Genomic DNA, 23,708 nt, shown 5'->3' on the forward strand with positions numbered 1-23,708 from the left:
GCCTAAAGGTAGATGTGAATTGGTTATTTACTCTTTCGGATAGTAGAAAGACTAGGGGGCACTCCATGAAGTTAGCATGGGGCACATTTAAAACTAATGGGAGAAAGTTCTTCTCACTCAATGCACAAGTAAACTCTGGAATTTGTTGCCAGAGGATGTGGTTAGTGCAGTTAGTATAGCTGTGTTTAAAAAAGGATTGGATAAGTTCTTGGAGGAGAAGTCCATTACCTGCTATTAATTAAGTTGACTTGGAAAATAGCCACTGCTATTACTAGCAATGGTAACATGGGATAGACTTAGTTTTTGGGTACTTGCCAGGTTCTTATGGCCTGGATTGGCCACTGTTAGACACAGGATGCTGGGCTTGATGGACCCTTGGTCTGACCCAGTATGGCATATTCTTATGTTCTTATGTACCACGGGCCTGCGAGCACCATGGGCACTCTGGAAGTTAGGCCTCTGTAAGAGACGCTGCATGAGGCAGCCAAGGCGGGGGATGCTGCAGCGACAGCATTCACAGCCCCCAAGAGGGGGAGGGGGGGGGGGTCCCAGCTATCGCATGACAGCGCCATCTGCTGGCTGACTTGGAGTGCACTCTCGAGGGGCTTCGGAGAAAACCACAGTCCCTGGCTGAGGATTGTGGCTGTGGTGGCTGCACAGTTCCACACAGGAGCCTTGTAAATAAATTGTGCGCCCTGGGGTAAGGGTCCTAGAGCCACTGACTGGGTTAGAAACTGGCTGAGTGGGAGATGGCAAAGCGTAGTGGTAAATGGAGGTTTCTCTGAGGGAGGGGGTTGTTACTAGCTGTGTGCCTCAGGAATCGGTCCTTGGACTGGTTCTTTTCAACATTTTTGTGAGCAGCATAATGGAAGGGCTGTCGGGAAAGGTTTGTCTTTTTTGCCGATGATACCAAGATCTGAAACAAGATGGACAGCCAGGAAGGAGTGGAGAACATGAGGAGGGATCTAGCGAAGCTCGAGGAATGGTCTAAGGTCTGGCAGCTAAGATTTAATGCTAAAAAAATGCAGAGTGAAGCATTTAGGATGCAAAAATCCAAGGGAAAGGTACAGTATTGGAAGTAAAATTCTTCCAAGCACAAAGGAAGGGACCAGGGGGTAATTATATCTGATGATCTTAAGGTGACCAAAAAGGTGGATAAATTAACAGTAAAAGCCAGAAAGATGTTTGGCTCAGAGGCAGAGGAATGGTCAGCAGAAAAAAGGAGGTGTTACTGCCCCTGTACAGGTCCCTGATGAGACCTCACTTGGAATAAATACTGAGTACAGTTCTGGAGACTGCACCTTCAGAAGGATATAAACAGGATGGAGTCGGTCCAGAGGGAGGCTACTAAAATGGTCAGTGGTCAGCCTATGGGGATAGACTTAAAAATCTAAACATGTATACCCTGGAGGAAAGGCGAGATAGGGGAGATATGATAGAGACATTGAAAGGTTTCCATGCAGAGGAGGCGAGCCTTTTTCAATGGAAAGGAGGCTCTAGAACGAGGGGTCATGGGATGAGGGTGAAAGGGGGTAGATTCAGGAGTAATCTTAGGAAATATTTCTTTACAGGGAGGGTGGTGGATGCATGGAATGGGCCTCCCAGTGGAAGTGGTGGAGACAATAATAGTAAGAGAATTCAAGAAAGCATTTATTTATTTATTTGTTTTTATTTAAACATTTTTCTATACCGTCGTATAGTGATATACCATCACAACGGTTTACAAATAGGCACATAAATAAATTCGAGATGGACTGTACTTTAACCAGGGGGTGCCGCAGTTGTTCAGATACATGATTCAGTATTATAAGCTATATGTAAAGTGTATTAAAATTCCCTTTATGGGCTAACCGTAGATGCGGTATACTCTAATTCTTTAACTTAATACTTAAGTGTGATAAAATAAAAATAAAAACACACATATGTTCTCGGGTGACTTTTGCTTGTGCGTATAAGTCCTTTTCTTGTTTCTTAGTACTACCTATTTCCCATTCTCAGTTTGAAAGGCCTTTTTGAAAAGCCATGTTTTAAGCTTTTTTTGAAAAGTTTTTGATCTCTCTTGGGATAAATACAGGGGCTCTTTAAGGAATAATGTTAAATTAATTGGACGGATGGGCAGACTGGATGGGCCATCCGGTCTTTTCTGCCATCATGTTTCTATGTTTCTAAATAAGAGGAGGGGAAGGGTTAAAAATGGGGGGCTAGGGATCCCCATGAACGCTCACAGCACCGCAGCCTCAGTAGGGTGCAGTCCCAACAGAGTTGGAACCCAAAAGGCACCTTCGTAAACTGGCAGAGCCAAAAATAACATTTGCCATGTGTAAAATCTTAAGCAGAGGCCTCGCCTCTTGCTGACCAGCGCCTTGGGCATTATCGACTGGACTTTGCCCATGGCAGCACCGATGAAGCAGCAGAAATATCCAGGCATGCCGCTCAAGTGGTGGAGCTCTACGGGATCATCGGGGGACTTGAGCTGGTGGACGTGAAACGGTTATTTACTCTTTCGGATAATACAAGAACTGGGGGGCTATCCGTGAGGTTGGCGAGTGGCACATTTGGGGCAAATTGGAGAAAGTTCTTTTTCACTCGACGCACAAGTAAGCTCTGGAGTTCATTGCCGGAGGATGTGGTTAAGGCAGTTAGTGTAGCTGGGTTTAAAAAAGGTTTGGAGAAGTTCCTGGAGAAGTCCATAAACTGCTGTTAATCCATAGGGAGTAGCCACTGCTTGATGCCAGCATTAGTAGCATGGGATCTATTTAATGTTTGGGTATTTGCCAGGTACTTGTGACTTGGATTGGCCACTGTTGGAAACAGGGTGCTGGGCTTGATGGACCCTTGGTCTGACCCAGTATGGCATTTTCTTATGTTCTTATATGTTCTAAGTGTGCTGACTTGCCCCTAGAAAGGGCAGGTACTATTTTCCAGGATAAGGGAAGGGCAGTGGGGAGGGACCACAGAGGAGCATTGATTGCCTGCACCGGCTCTCCTTATTTCTGTGGTAAAATAATATGTGTTGGTTTGCTGGGGATTTTATTTTGTTTTGTTCTTGTTATACTTGAATGAGAGTCTCGAAACAGTCTGTGCCATGGGGGCATTTCTGGAATTGAAACGGCCCCATCCTATTCGGGTTCTAATCGAGCCACAGTGTATCTGGAGATTTTCACACCTGCCCGGAGCTCTCCGAGCCGTGCTGGAGATTTTGAGACCCTCTCTGGGGTTTTGGCACTCTGCTGGAGGCTTTCTGGAGTTTCGCTGTGCAGATGGGTTCATGGCTGGCGTGCCAGAGGCTGGGTGGGAACGGTCTCCCTAGAGGCTGATGGTCCTGTCATATTTCTTCAGCGATGTTTTCTCTCCTGTGAACGTTCCTGCATTTACACAAACAATTTGTAGTCTATAAGAAATCAATATTGAAAATGGTTTGTCCAGGAAATCTTTAAATTACCCGGACAACACTGAGATTTAAAGGTGCTGTCCTGCCCGACTGGCAGAATTTACCCTGGGTGACTTTTTTTTGCCTGGGTGAAATTTGGCCAAATAAAAAGGGAGGGGCGATCTGGGGCGTGGTGTAAACTTATTTGTGCAGCGCTGATCCTCTGCGCTATCTGGATAAATTTAAGTCTGGTTGGGGGAATCGGTGTCCTCAAGTTACCCGGGTACATTCGGTGGCAGATTTAACCAGGCGAGCCTTGCTGAATATCCAGGCTAAAATTACTCAGGTAGCGTCACCCAGGGAACCCTCCGCTTGCCGCACCGCTCAGTATTGGACCTCTAAAATGCCATTGGACTCAGCGCAGAACCCGAGCTGCTGAGTATTGAAGGACGTAGGTTACTTGTGCCTTTAATCCTCATCTTGCTGCTGGAGTACATTACTCATGGATGGATTTTTTTTTTTTTTTTTGGAAACTGTTTTTATTAGTTTTTATTTCAACAACATAACATACAGCAACAACAATAACCATGTCATGATTTTATTTATTTTATTTATTTATTTAACACTTTTCTATACCGACCTTCATGGTTAAATGACCATATCAGATCGGTTTACATCGAATTGGGGAACTGTAACAAAAGAACAATCGTTTGAACAGGAAGAGCAAAGTTACATTCAACAAGGATAGTAAAACTTGGAAGCGTAGACAGCTGGAAAGAAAGGCCTAAGAAGGCAATAAACAAAGAGTATAAACAATTGATGAATCAGGGGTAGCTAATAAAGTACTTAAAGGTAGTAGATAGATCCATAGTTTAAGAGGTTGTACGGTCATCTAGTGTGTATCAGGGGGATCTGAGAAGGCTTGGCGGAAAAGCCAGGTCTTAAGTTTTTTCCTAAATGTTAAAAGCCAGGGTTCTAGCCTAAGGTCTGAGGGGATGTTGTTCCAAATAGCTGAGCCTGCTGTCGAGAAGGATCGGTCTTTGGTTGAGTTGAGGCGTGTGGCTTTGGTTGGTGGGGCTTGTAGAGTTCCTTTGTATACTTCTCTAGTTGGTCTGTTTATTTATTTAACATTTTTTTATACCGGGATTCATGTAAAATTTTACATATCGTCTCGGTTTACATTGTAACTGAAAAACAGGCATGTGAGAATGCAATTACATAGAACAGGGCATAAAACTTGGATCAGAATACATGGGGAAACTTGGAACATAATAAAGGGGGAAAAACTCATATTTGTATTATTGGGTGCATATATTTAATATGAGCGACATAAAACTTTGGGGTAAGTTGATGTAACGAGGGGTTATTAAAATGTAAGGGTAGCATGGTTGGATAGTCTTAATTTAGCATGAAGGCTAGTGTGATGGTATTGAGGTCTGTTGTTATCATAATTGTATTGAGGTTATCATATTGTTATCAATGTTATCATATTGGTATTGAGGTCTGTTGTTATCATAATTGTTGGAGATATGGAGTTTGAGAGGGAATTAGAGGTCCAGATGAAGGTGATTGTGGATGGATTTGTGAATTAAGGTAAATGATTTGTGAAGGATTCTGTATTTAACTGGGAGCCAGTGTAAGTTACGGAGGATGGGTGATATGTGTTCTCCACGGTTGGTGTTGGTCAGGATTCTTGCCGCGGCGTTCTGTATCAACTGTAGAGGTTTGGTGGTAGAGCTAGAGAGACCCAGGAGGAGAGCGCTGCAGTAGTCTATTTTGGCAAATAGCAGGGCTTGCAGAACTGTCCGGAAGTCGTGGAAAAATAGTAGAGGTTTGAGTCTTTTTATTTATTTATTTATTTATTTATTTACCATTTTTCTATACCGAACTTCATGACAAGCTTCATATCAGGCCGGTTTACATCAAACTTGGGGGTTAACTTAATAAAAAACCATATAACAAGAAGGCCGAAGCGCAGGTACAAATAACAGGGGGAATGAACTTGGAGGCTAGAATAGCCAGGAAATAAAGGACAGAAAAAACTGGAGAATAAACATGAATGGATATGCAATTACAGGGTTGGACATTTAGTCTATTGAGCTAAATGAAAGCACTGTTGCGATGTTATGTTTGAGGGAAGGCTTGGACAAAAAGCCAAGTCTTGAGTTTTTTCCGGAAGGTAGTCAGGCAGGGTTCCAGTCTTAGATCTGTCGGCAGGTTATTCCAGATGATGGGGCCAGCTGTGGAAAGTGCCCGTTCTCTCGTGGAGGTTAGTCGCGTGGATTTAGTTGGGGGAACTTGAAGGGTTCCTTTGTGAGCCTCTCTGATGGGTCTTGCAGATGTGTATGGTTTGAGAGGTAACTGAAGGTCTAAAGGAAGTTGGTTGTGTATGGATTTGTGGATGATGGTGAGAGCTTTGTGCCAAATTCTGTATTTAATAGGTAACCAGTGTAGGTTACTAAGTTTCTAAGTTTTAGAACCTGAAGTCTGTAGAAACAATCTTTGGTTGTGGTGTTGATAATTTTCTTTAGGTTTAGGCGGTTATCGAGTTGTACCCGGAGATCTCTTACATGTGTATGCATGAGCTGGGTATTGTGGTGGGTCTGTGGGAGAGGGTTGTCTTGGTTGGGGGAGATGAGGAGGAGTTCGGTCTTTGATGCGTTAAGAACCAAATTTAGACTGTTAAGAAGGCTTGTGATCAGTTTTAGGCAGTTGTTCCAGTCCATGATTGATTTTGCGATGGATTCTGTTATCGGAATCAGAATCTGCACGTCATCTGCATAGAGGTAGTGTATTAGGTTAAGGTCTGTTAGAAGCTGGCATAGGGGGAGGAGGTAGATGTTGAAGAGGGTGGGTGATAAAGAGGATCCTTGAGGTACACCAAGTGAGGAAGTTGTCGAAGGTGATTCTTTATTATTAATTTTAACTTTAAAGCTTCTGTTACTGAGGAAAGACGTGAACCAACTGAGGGCTGATCCGGATATACCTATGTCTGATAGGCGATTCAGGAGGATGGAGTGGTTGACGGTATCGAATGCCGCCGAGATGTCTAGGAGAACTAGAAGAAAGGGGTAGCTCTTGTCTAGTCCCATAATAATATGGTCTGTTAATGATATGAGAAGAGTTTCTGTACTACGAGATTTGCGAAATCCGTATTGGGATGGGTATAGGATATTTTGTTCTTCTAGATATTCTGAAAGCTGGGTGTTAACCAATTTCTCTGTTAATTTGGCTAAGAAAGGGAGATTTGAGATGGGGCGGAAGTTAGCAAGTTCTTTGGGGTCTAAGTTGTGCTTCTTAAGGAGGGGTTTAAGAGAAGCGGTTTTTAAGCTGTCTGGGTACATCCCTTGGGTTAGCGAGCAGTTTATAATGTTAGCTAGAGGTCCAGAGATCCTGTTTGGAATCAGTAGTAGAAGTTTGGATGGAATGTTGTCAGCTGGATGGCTAGATGGTTTCTGTCTCTTGAGGAGGGATTCGATCTCACCGGGGGAGGTTAATTCGAAGTTGTTGAGCTTGACTCCAGCGTGGGTGTGGGTGTTGGTGAATGTAGAGCAGGGGGGGGGGGGGGTAGTATTGGTTGGGAGGAGTGCCAGAGTATTCAAAATCTTCTGCTGAAAGAATAATGCGAGCTCGTTAGCCTTAGATTGTGCCTGTTCGTCTGGTATCTTCGGTGGGGATGACTTTGTGATTTGTGACACATAAGAGAAAAGAGCCTTGGCATCATATGATACCGCCCCCCCCCCCCCTTCGCCTGCCTCCCTTCCCTTAGTCTCTTGATGAATTAATGTCTTATAGCGGGCGTTGGCGGAGGCCTGATTGGTGAATCACGTTTGGCTTCTGCTATGTAGCTGGTTGGTCATCACTAGTGTGTAGCACTTCACTCGACTCTGGTTCCGGGCTCCGGTGAGGGGATAAAGATGGTTTGTAAAGGCAGACCAAATTAGTGAGGTGTTAACAAACTTCTTTGGCGTAGCTTTCTTAATAAAGGCCTGCTCCATGGAGCATAGGGGGATCATCTTCTGGAACCAATGCTCATAACTGGGTCTTTGGGAATTTAACCAATTTGCTAGTATTAGGTTTTTTCCCCCACTAAGCCAGCTTTTTTGAAAAATAGTCCTTCTGTGGGAGTCAAATGCAATTGGGCTGTAATGTCCAAACCAAATAGCCATAAATTAGGGTTTAGTGGTAAAACCTTATTTAAGAAGTTTGCACAAGCAATATGTATGTTTTATTGTAAATCGCTTAGGCCAAGAAACTTTTGGGTTGAGCAATTAATAAAATTTAATAAATGAAAATGGGCTGTGACACGTGGGGGCTCTGCAGGTCTGTATCCCCCCAGCAGGGAGGGCTGTGACAGTGTGGGGGCTCTGCAGGTCTGTATCCCCCCAGCAGGGAGGGCTGTGACAGTGTGGGGGCTCTGCAGGTCTGTATCCCCCCAGCAGGGAGGGGGGTGACAGTGTGGGGGCTCTGCAGGTCTGTATCCCCCCAGCAGGGAGGGGGGTGACAGTGTGGGGGCTCTGCAGGTCTGTATCCCCCCAGCAGGGAGGGGGGTGACAGTGTGGGGGCTCTGCAGGTCTGTATGCCCCCAGCAGGGAGGGGGGTGACATGCGGGGGCTCTGCAGGTCTGTACCCCCCCCCCCCCAGCAGGGAGCGCTGTGACACGTGGGGGCTCTGCAGGTCTGTATCCCCCCAGCAGGGAGGGAGGAGACAGTGTGGGGGGCTCTGCAGCTCTGTAACCCCCCAGCAGGGAGGGGGGTGACAGTGTGGGGGCTCTGCAGGTCTGTATGCCCCCAGCAGGGAGGGGGGTGACACGCGGGGGCTCTGCAGGTCTGTACCCCCCAGCAGGGAGGGGGGTGACAGTGTGGGGGGCTCTGCAGGTCTGTATCCCCCAGCAGGGAGGGGTGTGACACGTGGGGGGCTCTGCAGGTCTGTATCCCCCCAGCAGGGAGGGGGGTGACAGTGTGGGGGCTCTGCAGGTCTGTATGCCCCCAGCAGGGAGGGGGGTGACACGCGGGGGCTCTGCAGGTCTGTACCCCCCAGCAGGGAGGGGTGTGACACGTGGGGGGCTCTGCAGGTCTGTATCCCCCCAGCAGGGAGGGGGGTGACACGTGGGGGCTCTGCAGGTCTGTATCCCCCCAGCAGGGAGGGGTCTGACACGTGGGGGCTCTGCAGGTCTGTATCCCCCCAGCAGGGAAGAGGGTGACATGTGGGGGCTCTGCAGGTCTGTATCCCCCCAGCAGGGAGGGCAGTGACACGTGGGGGCTCTGCAGTCTGTGTCCCCCCAGCAGGGAGGGCTGTGACACGTGGGGGCTCTGCAGGTCTGTATCCCCCCAGCAGGGAGGGGTCTGACACGTGGGGGCTCTGCAGGTCTGTATCCCCCCAGCAGGGAGGGCAGTGACACGTGGGGGCTCTGCAGGTCTGTATCCCCCCAGCAGGGAGGGCTGTGACCCGCGGGGGCTCTGCAGTCTGTATCCCCCCAGCAGGGAGGGGTCTGACGGGGGCTCTGCAGGTCTGTATCCCCCCAGCAGGGAGGGCTGTGACACGTGGGGGCTCTGCAGGTCTGTATCCCCCCAGCAGGGAGGGCTGTGACAGTGTGGGGGGCTCTGCAGGTCTGTATCCCCCCAGCAGGGAGGGGGGTGACAGTGTGGGGGGCTCTGCAGGTCTGTATCCCCCCAGCAGGGAGGGCGGTGACATGTGGGGCTCTACGGATTGATTTGCCTATTCTGATGACCCATATTTAGATTCTTAGATGGGACCGCAACTGCAGCTTAGTGCTGTGTGACTGTCTAAGCCTGGCCTGGGCTTATTTATTTCCTTTTGCTAGAAATGTAATATTAACCTACCGCTCTGGTGTCATAGTCTAGCAGCTATATTTGTCTGGAAGAAATCTGAACTTTTTTTGCATGTAGTGACCCCTGTTACTGAAGCAGCGGAAGAAGAATCTAAAGATGTTGTTGTGGTAGAGCTTTCAAGAGCACGCAGAGGTCAGACGTGGCCTCCGAGAACCCCACGAGCTCGTGGACAGGCCGTGGCGGAGAGGGGGAGATGGAGGACCCCAGTCCTGGCTGGAGCTCTCCCCCTTGGCCCTGCAGTTAGCAGCAGCCGCTTTCTTGGGCAGCCCCCACAAATCAGCTGATTTCAGTTGTGTATCTGTTTGTGCCTCGGCTGGTAGACTGGTGCTGCGTGGACTGACCCTGTGCTGACCTGTGGTTTGTAAATGTGTGCTTTTCCAGAGTTTCCCTCCCGCCACGCGGCAGACATGGCAGGAGGGAAATTCTATCAGCCCATTTTGCAATGCTGAGGCCTTGTGATCCCTGTGACTCAGCTCTCTGGTGGAGACATGCACAGGAATTCCTCTCCATTCTCTCCTTTTGCCTTCGGGCTTGTGCTGGGGGGGGGGGGGGGTTAGGGGAGAGCCTGGTCCCCCTTCTCATCCCATGATCTGTGAGCGATGCAGTCTTCAGGTGGAAACGTGCTCCTGTTCGGTGCTAGGAAGGAGATCAAACCTAGAGCAGAGCAGGCCTCAGCAGCCAGACAAAGGCCAGCTAGGGAAGAATGGCAGGAGTAAAAGCGGCAAATGAACAACAGTCATTCAGCAGTAAATGCTAAGAGCAAACTCTCTCACTTTCACAAGAACCAGGAGCTGAGAATACCACCGTCAGGAATCCACACCTCTCAGCCCCTGCATCCATGGCATGCACACTGCGCTGTCTGTATGTGTCAGGACTCCACACCTCTCAGCCCCTGCATCCATGGCATGCACACTGCGCTGTCTGTATGTGTCAGGAATCCACAACTCTCAGCCCCTGCACCCATGGCATGCACACTGCGCTGTCTGTATGTGTCAGGAATCCACACCTCTCAGCCCCTGCATCCATGGCATGCACACTGCGCTTTCTGTATGTGTCAGGAATCCACACCTCTCAACCCCTGCATCCATGGCATGCACACTGCGCTGTCTGTATGTGTCAGGAATCCACACCTCTCAGCCCCTGCACCCATGGCATGCACACTGCGCTGTCTGTATGTGTCAGGAATCCACAACTCTCAGCCCCTGCATCCATGGCACGCACACTGCGCTGTCTGTATGTGCCATGCCAACCTCAGTCAGGACTCCACAACTCTCAGCCCCTGCATCCATGGGATGCACACTGCGCTGTCTGTATGTGCCATGCCAACCACAGTCAGGACTCCACATCTCTGAGCCCCTGCATCCATGGCATGCACACTGCGCTGACTATATGTGCCATGCCAACCACAGTCAGGACTCCACAACTCTCAGCCCCTGCATCCATGGCATGCACACTGCGCTGACTATATGTGCCATGCCAACCACCGTCAGGAATCCACAACTCTCAAACCCTGCATCCATGGCACGCACACTGCGCTGTCTGTATGTGCCATGCCAACCTCAGTCAGGACTCCACAACTCTCAGCCCCTGCATCCATGGGATGCACACTGCGCTGTCTGTATGTGCCATGCCAACCACAGTCAGGACTCCACATCTCTCAGCCCCTGCATCCATGGCATGCACACTGCGCTGACTATATGTGCCATGCCAACCACAGTCAGGAATCCACAACTCTCAGCCCCTGCATCCATGGCATGCACACTGCGCTGACTATATGTGCCATGCCAACCACAGTCAGGAATCCACAACTCTCAGCCCCTGTATCCATGGGACGCACACTGCGCTGTCTATATGTGCCATGCCAACCTCAGTCAGGAATCCACATCTCTCAGCCCCTGCATCCATGGGACGCACACTGCGCTGTCTATATGTGCCATGCCAACCTCAGTCAGGAATCCACAACTCTCAGCCCCTGCATCCATGGCATGCACACTGCGCTGTCTGTATGTGTCAGGACTCCACAACTCTCAGCCCCTGCATCCATGGCATGCACACTGCGCTGTCTGTATGTGCCATGCCAACCACAGTCAGGACTCCACAACTCTCAGCCCCTGCATCCATGGCACGCACACTGCGCTGTCTGTATGTGTCAGGACTCCACAACTCTCAGCCCCTGCATCCATGGGACGCACACTGCGCTGTCTGTATGTGTCAGGACTCCACATCTCTCAGCCCCTGCATCCATGGGACGCACACTGCGCTGTCTATATGTGCCATGCCAACCTCAGTCAGGAATCCACAACTCTCAGCCCCTGCATCCATGGCATGCACACTGCGCTGTCTGTATGTGCCATGCCAACCTCAGTCAGGAATCCACAACTCTCAGCCCCTGCATCCATGGCACGCACACTGCGCTGTCTGTATGTGTCAGGACTCCACAACTCTCAGCCCCTGCATCCATGGCACGCACACTGCGCTGTCTGTATGTGTCAGGACTCCACAACTCTCAGCCCCTGCATCCATGGGACGCACACTGCGCTGACTATATGTGCCATGCCAACCTCAGTCAGGAATCCACACCTCTCAGCCCCTGCATCCATGGCATGCACACTGCGCTGTCTGTATGTGTCAGGACTCCACAACTCTCAGCCCCTGCATCCATGGCATGCACACTGCGCTGTCTGTATGTGCCATGCCAACCACAGTCAGGACTCCACAACTCTCAGCCCCTGCATCCATGGCACGCACACTGCGCTGTCTGTATGTGTCAGGACTCCACACCTCTCAGCCCCTGCATCCATGGCACGCACACTGCGCTGTCTGTATGTGTCAGGACTCCACACCTCTCAGCCCCTGCATCCATGGCATGCACACTGCGCTGTCTGTATGTGCCATGCCAACCACAGTCAGGACTCCACAACTCTCAGCCCCTGCATCCATGGCATGCACACTGCGCTGTCTGTATGTGTCAGGACTCCACACCTCTCAGCCCCTGCATCCATGGCATGCACACTGCGCTGTCTGTATGTGTCAGGACTCCACAACTCTCAGCCCCTGCATCCATGGCATGCACACTGCGCTGTCTGTATGTGCCATGCCAACCACAGTCAGGACTCCACAACTCTCAGTCCCTGCATCCATGGCACGCACACTGCGCTGTCTGTATGTGTCAGGACTCCACACCTCTCAGCCCCTGCATCCATGGCACGCACACTGCGCTGTCTGTATGTGTCAGGACTCCACACCTCTCAGCCCCTGCATCCATGGCACGCACACTGCGCTGTCTGTATGTGTCAGGACTCCACACCTCTCAGCCCCTGCATCCATGGCATGCACACTGCGCTGTCTGTATGTGCCATGCCAACCACAGTCAGGACTCCACACCTCTCAGCCCCTGCATCCATGGCATGCACACTGCGCTGTCTGTATGTGTCAGGACTCCACACCTCTCAGCCCCTGCATCCATGGCACGCACACTGCGCTGTCTGTATGTGTCAGGACTCCACACCTCTCAGCCCCTGCATCCTTGGCATGCACACTGCGCTGTCTGAATGTGCCATGCCAACCACCGTCAGGTCTCCACATCTCTCAGCCCCTGCATCCATGGGACGCACACTGCGCTGACTATATGTGCCATGCCAACCACAGTCAGGAATCCACATCTCTCAGCCCCTGCATCCATGGGACGCACACTGCGCTGTCTATATGTGCCATGCCAACCACAGTCAGGAATCCACATCTCTCAGCCCCTGCATCCATGGGACGCACACTGCGCTGTCTATATGTGCCATGCCAACCACCGTCAGGTCTCCACATCTCTCAGCCCCTGCATCCATGGGACGCACACTGCGCTGTCTGTATGTGCCATGCCAACCACAGTCAGGAATCCACAACTCTCAGCCCCTGCATCCATGGGACGCACACTGCGCTGTCTATATGTGCCATGCCAACCACAGTCAGGACTCCACATCTCTGAGCCCCTGCATCCATGGCATGCACACTGCGCTGTCTATATGTGCCATGCCAACCACAGTCAGGAATCCACATCTCTCAGCCCCTGCATCCATGGGACGCACACTGCGCTGTCTATATGTGCCATGCCAACCTCAGTCAGGACTCCACACCTCTCAGCCCCTGCATCCATGGCATGCACACTGCGCTGTCTGTATGTGCCATGCCAACCACAGTCAGGACTCCACAACTCTCAGCCCCTGCATCCATGGCACGCACACTGCGCTGTCTGTATGTGTCAGGACTCCACACCTCTCAGCCCCTGCATCCATGGCATGCACACTGTGCTGTCTGTATGTGTCAGGACTCCACAACTCTCAGCCCCTGCATCCATGGCATGCACACTGCGCTGTCTGTATGTGTCAGGACTCCACACCTCTCAGCCCCTGCATCCATGGCACGCACACTGCGCTGTCTGTATGTGTCAGGACTCCACACCTCTCAGCCCCTGCATCCATGGCACGCACACTGCGCTGTCTGTATGTGTCAGGACTCCACACCTCTCAGCCCCTGCATCCATGGCATGCACACTGCGCTGCCTGTATGTGCCATGCCAACCACAGTCAGGACTCCACACCTCTCAGCCCCTGCATCCATGGCACGCACACTGCGCTGTCTGTATGTGTCAGGACTCCACACCTCTCAGCCCCTGCATCCATGGCACGCACACTGCGCTGTCTGTATGTGTCAGGAATCCACACCTCTCAGCCCCTGCATCCATGGCACGCACACTGCGCTGTCTGTATGTGTCAGGACTCCACACCTCTCAGCCCCTGCATCCATGGGACGCACACTGCGCTGTCTGTATGTGTCAGGACTCCACACCTCTCAGCCCCTGCATCCATGGGACGCACACTGCGCTGTCTGTATGTGTCAGGAATCCACACCTCTCAGCCCCTGCATCCATGGGACGCACACTGCGCTGTCTGTATGTGTCAGGACTCCACACCTCTCAGCCCCTGCATCCATGGGACGCACACTGCGCTGTCTGTATGTGTCAGGACTCCACACCTCTCAGCCCCTGCATCCATGGGACGCACACTGCGCTGTCTGTATGTGTCAGGAATCCACACCTCTCAGCCCCTGCATCCATGGGACGCACACTGCGCTGTCTGTATGTGTCAGGAATCCACACCTCTCAGCCCCTGCATCCATGGGACGCACACTGCGCTGTCTGTATGTGTCAGGAATCCACACCTCTCAGCCCCTGCATCCATGGGACGCACACTGCGCTGTCTGTATGTGTCAGGAATCCACACCTCTCAGCCCCTGCATCCATGGCACGCACACTGCGCTGTCTGTATGTGTCAGGAATCCACACCTCTCAGCCCCTGCATCCATGGCATGCACACTGCGCTGTCTGTATGTGTCAGGACTCCACACCTCTCAATCCCTGCACCCATGGGACGCACACTGCGCTGTGTGGGTGTGCCCTGCTCATCACAGTCAGGAGTTCCTATCTCTCAGCCCCACCTCCCTCCCTGCTCTTCTGGTGTATAATAGGTGCTGGGGGCGGTGGCTCTTTGCTACCCTGTGCACTTAGGTGCAGTGAGGCCTGTCTTCTGGTGAATAACAGAAGTTAGCGGATGCTGCAGACAGCTCTTACGGTGTATGTTCTATTTAGGGATTTAACTAATGAGCAGTTCCTGATTAATTAGCTATAGAAGGCCATTCAGTGTGCAGGGCTCTTCACAAGAGACTCCGCATGTTTACGGTGTTTCTGCCTTGAGACCACGCTCCAGAATGGGAAGGATTTGCTTGACTTGGGAGTGAGAGCAAGATCAGGGACCTCTTGTCAATAGGATGTTGCTGGTGCCTCTCCTCTCACCATCACACCTGCTTTATTTTATTTTTAATAGCAAAAAAGTGTTTCAGGTAATTTAGTCATTGACAGCTGAGAGAATATCTTGTTCCTTTTTTCTGTGTAATTTTTGGTTCATTCCTGAGGATAAAATAATTTAGAGGGTAAAGGTTTTCACAGCTCCACCCACCATTATCTCCTGTACAACTTGGAGGTGCTGCTGTGCTCATTGTCATCAGAAACTCACTCAGGTGGACCGGAAACTGCCATAAGGAAGATTCCTGATTCGGTCCCCGGGTTGGATCTTCTTCTCCCCTGGTTGGCCGAGGCTAGGGATGCTGTGGAGGCAGCGTTTACAGCCTGCAGTGGTGGAGGAGGAGGAGGGGGATAGGCAACATGGTCTTTGCCTAAAGGTGACACCTAGTGGCCAGAATCAAGGCCAGTGATTGCAGGGATCCGGCAGGAGCCCCGAAGCTTGGCTCTGGCACAGGGGGACCGTCAGTGCCATGAGTGGTGGACTAAACGGAAGTTACCGGGGGGGGAGGGGATTTGCCAGGCTAAAAAAAAAAGAAAAGAGACTTACGGAGGTAGCCCCTTGAGGTATAGAAACCAAAGATGTCACCAGAAAAGGAGCACTCGACCCACCCAGCCTGCCTGCTGTGACATCACTGGGCTTCCTCGGTCTGTAGTCTGGCCCCTCCCCTTCACCATTAAAGTCCCTTTGTGTGTCTGCCCCACGCATGCCTGGATTCTGCCACTGGAAGGTTATTCGGATAAATAAATAAGGTTTGACTGTAGTATGAACAACTGAGGAGGAGACTCGGGGAGGGAGATCTTTTAAAATGGCATGTGGCCATAAATGCACAGAGAAGTATATATCAGCGTAGAAGAAATGAAATGGTTTCAGAGAAATATTAGAGACCCTTGATAAAAAACAAAAACAAAAAACACTGGAGCCACCGTAAGAAGTGCCACACCGGTTCAGACCAAGGTCCGTGAAGCCCCGTACCCTGTCTCTGACAGTCTGTGTCTCAGGGACCCAGCAGATGCCAGACAGTAGGAGACCTGTTTCTTGTTACTCACTCCCAGGGATAGTAATAGCTTTCCCAAATTACCTGGCTAACAAAATTTTGTGGACTTTTCCTCCGTGAACTTGTCCACACCTTGCAAATCCTGCTCTGAGCACGTCCTCTGGTAACAAATTCCACAGCTTCGTTGTGCACTCTACGATTTGTTTTAAATCTGCCGGTTGTTAGTTTTCTGCTGTGTCCTCTTCTTTTAGTATTATTTGAAAGGGTAAATATTTGCCCGTTCCACCCCACTCATGATTTTAGAAACTCCTCTCAGCCCTCCCTTTTCCAAGCTGAAGGGCCCTCACCCTTGCAGCCTCTCATCTTAGGGCAGCCGTTCCATCCCCTTCATCCTGTTTCTTGCCCTCCTCTGCACCTTTTCTAGTTCTCCTGTCTTTCTTGAGATGAGGCAACCATCTACACTTGAAGTGTAGTTGCCACCATGATTGATCCTGGTGGCAGTGTAATGTTTTCTGTTATATTCGTCCTTCCTTTTCGGATCATTCCTAACATTCTATTTTCTTTTATGGCTGCCGCCGCGCACTGAGCTGAGGATTTCAAGGTACTGTCCAAAATAAGTCTGAGGTCCTTTTCTTGGATGGTGACTCCCAATACAGTACCCAGCATATTAGGTACCTGTAGTTGGGATTATGTTTTCCTATGTGCATCGCTTTGCACTTTTTCACATTTAAATTTCATCTGCCATTAGATGCCCGGTCTCCCCGTCTCGCAAGGTCCCCCCTGCAGCTCCTTGCAGTCTGCTGCTGCTTGAACAACTTTGAATAATTTTGTGTCAGCTGCAAAGCAGATCACCTCACGTGTTATTCCCTTTTCCAGATCATTTATGAATCTTTTCAACAGCACCGGTCCCGGTACAGGTCCCCACAGTACTCCTCCATTGGTCTTTCTCCATTTGGAAAACTGACCATTTACTCCTCCCCTCTGTTACCTCTCTTTTAACCAGCTACTAATCCCTGGCCCCGGCTCACAGGCTGATACAGTAAAAAAAAATACGGGAGAGCCGGCGCTCCATGTCGAGTGCCTCTCCTGGGCGTGCGATTCTCTATTTAAATGAGGTGGGTGCGCTAATAAGGAGGCGCCAGGGTCAATAGTGCGTCCCTAGCGCCTCCTTATTAGTGAAGAGGTGGTTGTCAGCGGGTCCCGACTACCGACGCTCTATTTTACTGGCGTCAGTGTCCAAACCCGCTAACAGCCATGGGTTAGAAAACGGACACCGGTAAAATTGAGCGAGCACATTTTTTTTTAATTTTTGGTTCCTCCAACTTAATATCGCTAGGATATTAAATCAGAGGGTGAACAGAAAAGCAGTATTTTCTGCTTTTCTATACACTTTTCAGGGTTGCTTAGAGCTTAACGCCTGCCCTTGGGTAGGCGTTCATTTCTGAGAGTAAAAATGTGTGGTTTGGCCGCACATTTTACTTCCAGTATTCCGGGCAACTAACTAATAGGCTCATCAACCTGCATTTGCATGTGATAGGCGCTATTAGTTTTCGGGGGGTTGGCTGTGCGTTTTTGATGCGCTATTAGCCTTTACAGTATAAGGGATAATTGACGCAGGTCGGAAACACGCGGCCAGTTGTTTGGTACACGGTGCGCTGGACTGAGCGCACCATTCTACATCGGCCTGATAACAGGGTGAGCGCAGCAGAGCGCACAGTTTTACCCACAGTCGTGCGCACATTTTTTGCACACAAGCTTCTGCTCCCCGTTGCAGCAAGGAGTTTTGCACACAGAAAATGTGTGCGTAGAACTGTATGCACGGCTTAGTGCCCTCCCATGGTAAACCTGTGCAAATGAAAGAAAGAGCTATGACCCCCCAGCGCAGAAAGCTGCTCCAGCTTAACTCAGGTTTTCTTAGCGCTGGAAATTCTACTCCTGATCAGAGGTGGAGTGGTTTCCAGCACTACTGATAGCCTATGGGCAAAAGGAAGAGTTCCGGCTCCAGGACCTATAGTCTGTATTTTAGGCACAGAAAACATGATTTACGTGCATAAAATGTGATTTATGCACCAAAGTCATGTTTTTTTCTGCATGCTGAGCCTTTTCTCTAAGTGTGCATTTTTTAACTGCCGAAGTATTAGCATACCCTTAGTTTACTGTATGAAAAGTTACAAAATAATTAGCCTGTGTGTAAGTGTTTCCCAGCCTTCTCCTGGAGGCACGTCTAGCCAGTTGGGTTTTCAGGATTGCCACAGTGAGTATGCTTGAGGTAGATATGCATACAGTGCAAGCACGAGTATTCATTGTGGTTTATCCTGAAAACCCAACTGGCTGCCTACAGGAGAGGGTTGGGAAACACTGTCGGGCTGAAACTCTCCTGTGCGCGCGATTCACTATGCAAATCAGGCCCGGTGCTAGGGACACTAGCGCGTCCCTGGCGCCTCCTTTTGGACCGGAGCGGCGGCTGTCAGCGGGTTTGACAGCCGACGCTCAATTTTGCCAGCGTCTGTTCTCGAGCCCACTGACAGCCACAGGTTCGGAAACCGGACGCCGGCAAAATTGAGCATCCGGTTTTCGAGCCGCGGGCCAACTTCAAATTTTTATTTATTTATTTATTTTTACTTTTGGTAACTTTCGGGACCTCCGAGTTAATATCGCCATGATATTAAGGCGGAGGGTGCACAGAAAAGCAGTCATGGGGGGGGACTTTGTCAGATACTTTCTGAAAATCCAGATACACCACATCAACTGGCTCATTTATTTACACCTACAAATAAATCTAAAAGAAATCGGGAAGACATCCCTTTGCTAAATCCATGTTTGCTCTACTCCATCTGTCTCTATGGCCAGTGATTTTGTTTTAGGCATAGCTTCTACTGTTTTTCCCAGCATCAACATAAGGCTCACAGGTCTATAGTTTCCCAGATCACCCCTGGAGTCCTTTTTAATAATCGGTGGTACATAGCCAACAGTGATGGGATTGACATTATGAGCTCTCCAAGTGGTGTAGCTGCCGCTGAGTTTTTTTTATCCTGATTCCTGTTATTAATAAATGCAGAGGAAAGCAAAAAAATATAGAAGTCCATATTCAAAAGCATTTAGAAGTTAGGTGACTAATGGAATATTTGGGTACATGTCCAGCTAATAAGTAAGGTGGCCAGATAAGTTAGGCTATTCTGGGGGCATAACTGGGAGGAGTTGAGTTGGCCAGATAACTCCAATATTCAGAGTTAGCCGGACAACTTAGCTGGCTGCGGCTTGTCATGCCAAAGAGCTGTCCTAAGCTACATTTAAGGTAGCCTGCTATATTCAGAGTGCAGCTGCACTGTTGAATATACCTCCACAGTTAGCCGGATAAGTTTATCCAGCTAACTTTGCTATCCAGGCTGAGTCTGAATATGGACCTCCTAGTGCCTATGCACATCCTATGAGGTGTTGTGCCAGAGGCAGCCTGTAGGGCTAATCTAAGCACTGTAGCACCCCTTTTGCTCGGTAAGTGCTAATTTTAAATAGATGCAAAATGTGGTCTTTGCTGTGGTTGGGTACCGTGGCAGCAGTATTAGATGGATTAAGTGCACAGGCCATGAATGTCCTCCCAGGACACAGTGGGACGTGATGACGGCAGAAACCCTGGATCCAAGCTTGCTTTTGTGCCAGTACACACTGGATCGAGATGAGGGCACAGGTCATGGATCTCCTGCCAGGACACACCCTGGGGTCTGGCTGAGTGCACAGGTTGCGGATCTGAACCTGCCGCCACGCCGAGACACCCTGGCACGCTACGGGGAAGCTGCTCAGCTCAGTGCCCACACGAGGCATGGTCCGTGTTCTGTCTTTTCATTGTATACCAAGTGTGTTCCTCCCCTCTCCCGATCCTGTGAATACAGAGCTCCTCCTAAGACCTTCTAAGAGTGTGGGGTTTTTTTGTATTTTTTTTCTTTAATTATACATTGCTCTGATTTGTTAAGAAAGACAATCAAAATCACAAAACTAAACTAGTGAGACGTGTCTGTTAGTGGACTGGTGATACAGGGCTTGGCACTGACTGTGTTCTGTTTTCTGTAGGTGGCTGGGGAACACAAGTACCACCCAGAATGCTTTATCTGCCTGAGCTGCCGGGCATTCATCGGTGATGGCGACACGTACGCCCTGGTGGAGCGCTCTAAACTCTACTGGTGAGTTCCAGTGCCTGCATTACCCCAGGAATGGCGCCATTCAGCAGGGAAAGCACAAAAAAACATGGACTCTGCTGCCGCCTCAGGAATGCAAATGGGAGCTGAATCTCTCATGGGAGGTCTCAGATGGGGAGATAGGGCTGTAGTTGACATGGGACCAAGGAACAGGTCGGTAGAGTAGTAGTAGTTTTGGGGGAGATTAATTGATAGGAAAGAGACAGGAAGCCCTGAGGAGTCCCATTTATGTACCAAAAGCCCCTAAACTCCTGGACATTTTTTAAGGGGACATGTTACTGGAAATTTAATGATGGAAGGTTGGGAACTTAATGTATATGTTATATACCCTTGTAGGTTTTAGCCCAATTGGTGAATGGATTAATTGGGCGATGTATATCAAGAACAGTGCTACATGCATCCGCTCTGGTACTCACTCTGACAACAGATCTAAAGACTCTGAGATAATATGTATATATATATATATGTATTTCTCCTAGGACAAGCAGGATGGTATTCCTGACACATGGGTGACATCATCAGATGGAGTCTGGCACGGAAAACTTTTGTCGAAGTTTCTAGAAACTTTGATTGGCACACTGAGCGTGCCCAGCATGCCACTATCCCCACATCCACGCGGGGGTTACTCTTCAGTCTTTTTTTTTCTGCGCAGCTTTCGCCTCACGGTTATAGAGCTGCTCTCTTCAGAGCTTTTTCCTCCCCCGTCAGTGCCTCTATAGGGCGGCACAGTAAGTTTTCTCGTTCTTTGTGGTCAATTCCTGGTAGTGTCACTCTTCGCTGGCCACCGGTCATCGACCGCTCTCCAGCTCTTTTTTTTATGGCGTCATCGGGGTTTTGCTGATGCCCCAGTGTCCGCGGACCATGTCCATTACGGATCCGCATGAGGTATCCTCTGCCTGGGGGCGTCGCACAATGTCTTCACCTCCCCCTGCAACAATAAGATGAGCTACTTCTGCTCCATGTACAAGGGAGACGGAAAGCCAGCCTTGGATGCCTTTGCCTGCCATTGGGGCAAGGGCCGTCTGTATGTGTATCCTCCGCTTTCCCTGGTAATGAAGACTCTTCTGAAGCTCTGGCAGGACAGGGGGACCATGATTCTCATTGCCCTCGGTGGCTGAGGCAAGTCTGGTTCCCTGTCCTGCGGGATCTCTCCGTCAGAGAGCCGATCGGTCTGGGGACCTTCCCCGGCCTGTTCTTGCAGGATCAGGGCAGGCTGCGCCATCCCAACCTCAGGGCCTTGCTCTGACGGCCTAAATGTTGAAAGGCTAGTTCTGCAGTCCCTTGACCTCTCTGACAGCATGTCTCGGGTCCTGGTAGTTTCCAGGAAGCCTTCCACCAGGAAGTCTTATAACCTGAAGTGAAAGAAGTTTTCCCTCTGGTGTGAGAACCATGGCTTGGATCCATTCTCTTGCCCCATTCCGAAGTTGCTTGACTACTTGCTGCACCTTTCGGACACTGGTCTGAAGACCAACTCGGTCAGAGTACACCTGAGTACCATCAGCGCCTACCACCAAGGTGTTGATGATTTGCCGGTCTCTGTGCAGCCCATAGTGGGATGGTTCATGTGGGGCCTGCTTCAGCTGAAGCCTCCCCTGCGGCCTCCTATTGTATCCTGGGACCTCAACATGGTGTTGGCTTGGCTCATGCAAGATCCTTTTTGAGCCACTGCGCTCCTGTGATCTGAAGTACCTGACCTGGAAGGTCATCTTTTTGGCGCGCAAGGTCAACAAACTTCAGGTGTTGGTGACATATCCGCCCTACACTAAGTTCTTTCATGATAGGTTGGTCCTCCGTACTCACCTTAAGTTCCTGCCTGAGGTGGTGACTGATTTTCATCTTAACCAGTCAATTGTTTTGACAACCTTTTCTACCAGAGCGAATGGGCCCTGCACAGCTTGGATTGCAAGAGGGCCTTAGCTTTCTTCCTTGAGCAGATGGCAGGCCACAGGCAATCCTTGCAGCTCTTCATCTCTTTTGACAAGAACAGCTTGGGAGTTGCAAACACTGTCTAGCTGGCTGGCGGATTGTATTTCCTTCTGCTATGCGCAGGCGGGCCTTCAGCTTGGAGGCCACATCAAGGTTCACTCCGTCAGAGCCATGGTGGCTTTGGTGGCCCACTTGCAAGTGATTCGCAAGGCTGTGATGTGGAATTCTCTCCATACGTTCATCACTCACTACTGTCTGGACAGGGATGGCCGGCATGATAGCAGCTTCAGCCAATCTGTCCTTTGGAATCTCTTTCAACTGTAGAACCCAACTCTTCCTACCTAGGCCCATTGTTTGGGTTCAGGCAGTCTCCCTCTGTTACCAACAGCAATGTCAGTATTTTTGCCTGTTAGCACCTGGTTAAGTGCCTGTTGGTTCTTGTTGTTGCTCGGGAGCAGCCTGTAGCTTGCTATTCACCCATCTGTGAGGACTACCATCCTGCTTGTCCTAGGAGAAAGTAGAGTTGCTTACCTGTAACAGGTGTTCTCCTAGGACAGCAGGATGTTAGACCCCACAAAGTTGTGTTTCTTCTTTTGCTGCTTGTTTTATTTTTTTCATAATTCTATGTTACGAGACTAAAGAGGGACTCCACATGGATGTGTGGATAGTGGCATGCTGGGCATGCTCAGTGTGCCAGTCAAAGTTTTCAGTGCTGGGCTGATGATGACACCCATGTGTGAGGACTAACATCCTGTTGTCCTAGGAGAACACCTGTTACAGGTAGCCAAACTAGTACCTAACTGCCTAGGTTCTTCCCATTACCCACTTTTGAAATGAGGTGTCTTGTACCATGGCCAGTGATCCAAGGCCCCTCAAATGCCTCTCTGATGCTGGGGTCTACTCCTCTCTTCTGCGTAGTCTGCTCCTCTGGTCTCGAGTGTTGGGGCTGACTGCTGCCAAAAATGTAGGCTAAGCCCTAGTCCTTTTTATAATGCTTTCCATGCAACGAGCAGTAAAGATTATGTATCTCTTGATTCATTGGTTGGGCCTGAACACAAAACTACTCCCCCTTAAATGTCAGGGTGCCCAATTTGTTCCAGGTTAGTTGGGTCAAAAGAGACCAAAATGGTTCATTTCAAAACTGCATGTTTGTTGATTTCTTCTCCCATACCATGGGGGTGCAGCAAGGCATTTCAGTATAGGACTGTTTTTGATTAATCCCATTTGATGTCTCTTATTAGAACACAGTTCCCTGTACATACCGAGAATGGTCCAGACTCCTGGGTTTTGCATTCCTGCCAGCAGATGGAGACAGAGAAAGTTTACCAGACACTGCTACATAACCACATGTGCCACCTGCAGTTCCTCAGTATTTCTCTGTCTGCAGCAGATGGTAGATGGTGCAAAACCTGCAGTTCTGTAGTCAGGAGACTAAATTGGGGTTACAAGCCTTCCTCCCAAGGGGTTTTTGGGTCCTGGTGGGGACAATCCCTTTGGTTGAGGTGGACGAGCTGGCGGTTGGTGACC

The 23,708-nt window shown here is 49.9% G+C and overlaps 1 protein-coding gene across 3 annotated transcripts in view; it reads left to right on the forward strand.

Annotated features, from left to right (window-relative positions):
* Positions 1-23,708, forward strand: part of LIMK1 (LIM domain kinase 1) — a 113,168-nt gene that overhangs the window by 48,367 nt on the left and 41,093 nt on the right. For all 3 annotated transcript variants that reach the window (XM_029613153.1, XM_029613155.1, XM_029613154.1), the window contains one exon: positions 20,131-20,240. In XM_029613153.1, the coding sequence (XP_029469013.1) occupies positions 20,131-20,240 (110 nt within the window). The remainder of the gene's footprint in view (positions 1-20,130; positions 20,241-23,708) is intronic.

Source organism: Rhinatrema bivittatum, chromosome 8, assembly GCF_901001135.1.
Source record: "Rhinatrema bivittatum chromosome 8, aRhiBiv1.1, whole genome shotgun sequence".
NCBI lineage: Eukaryota > Metazoa > Chordata > Amphibia > Gymnophiona > Rhinatrematidae > Rhinatrema > Rhinatrema bivittatum.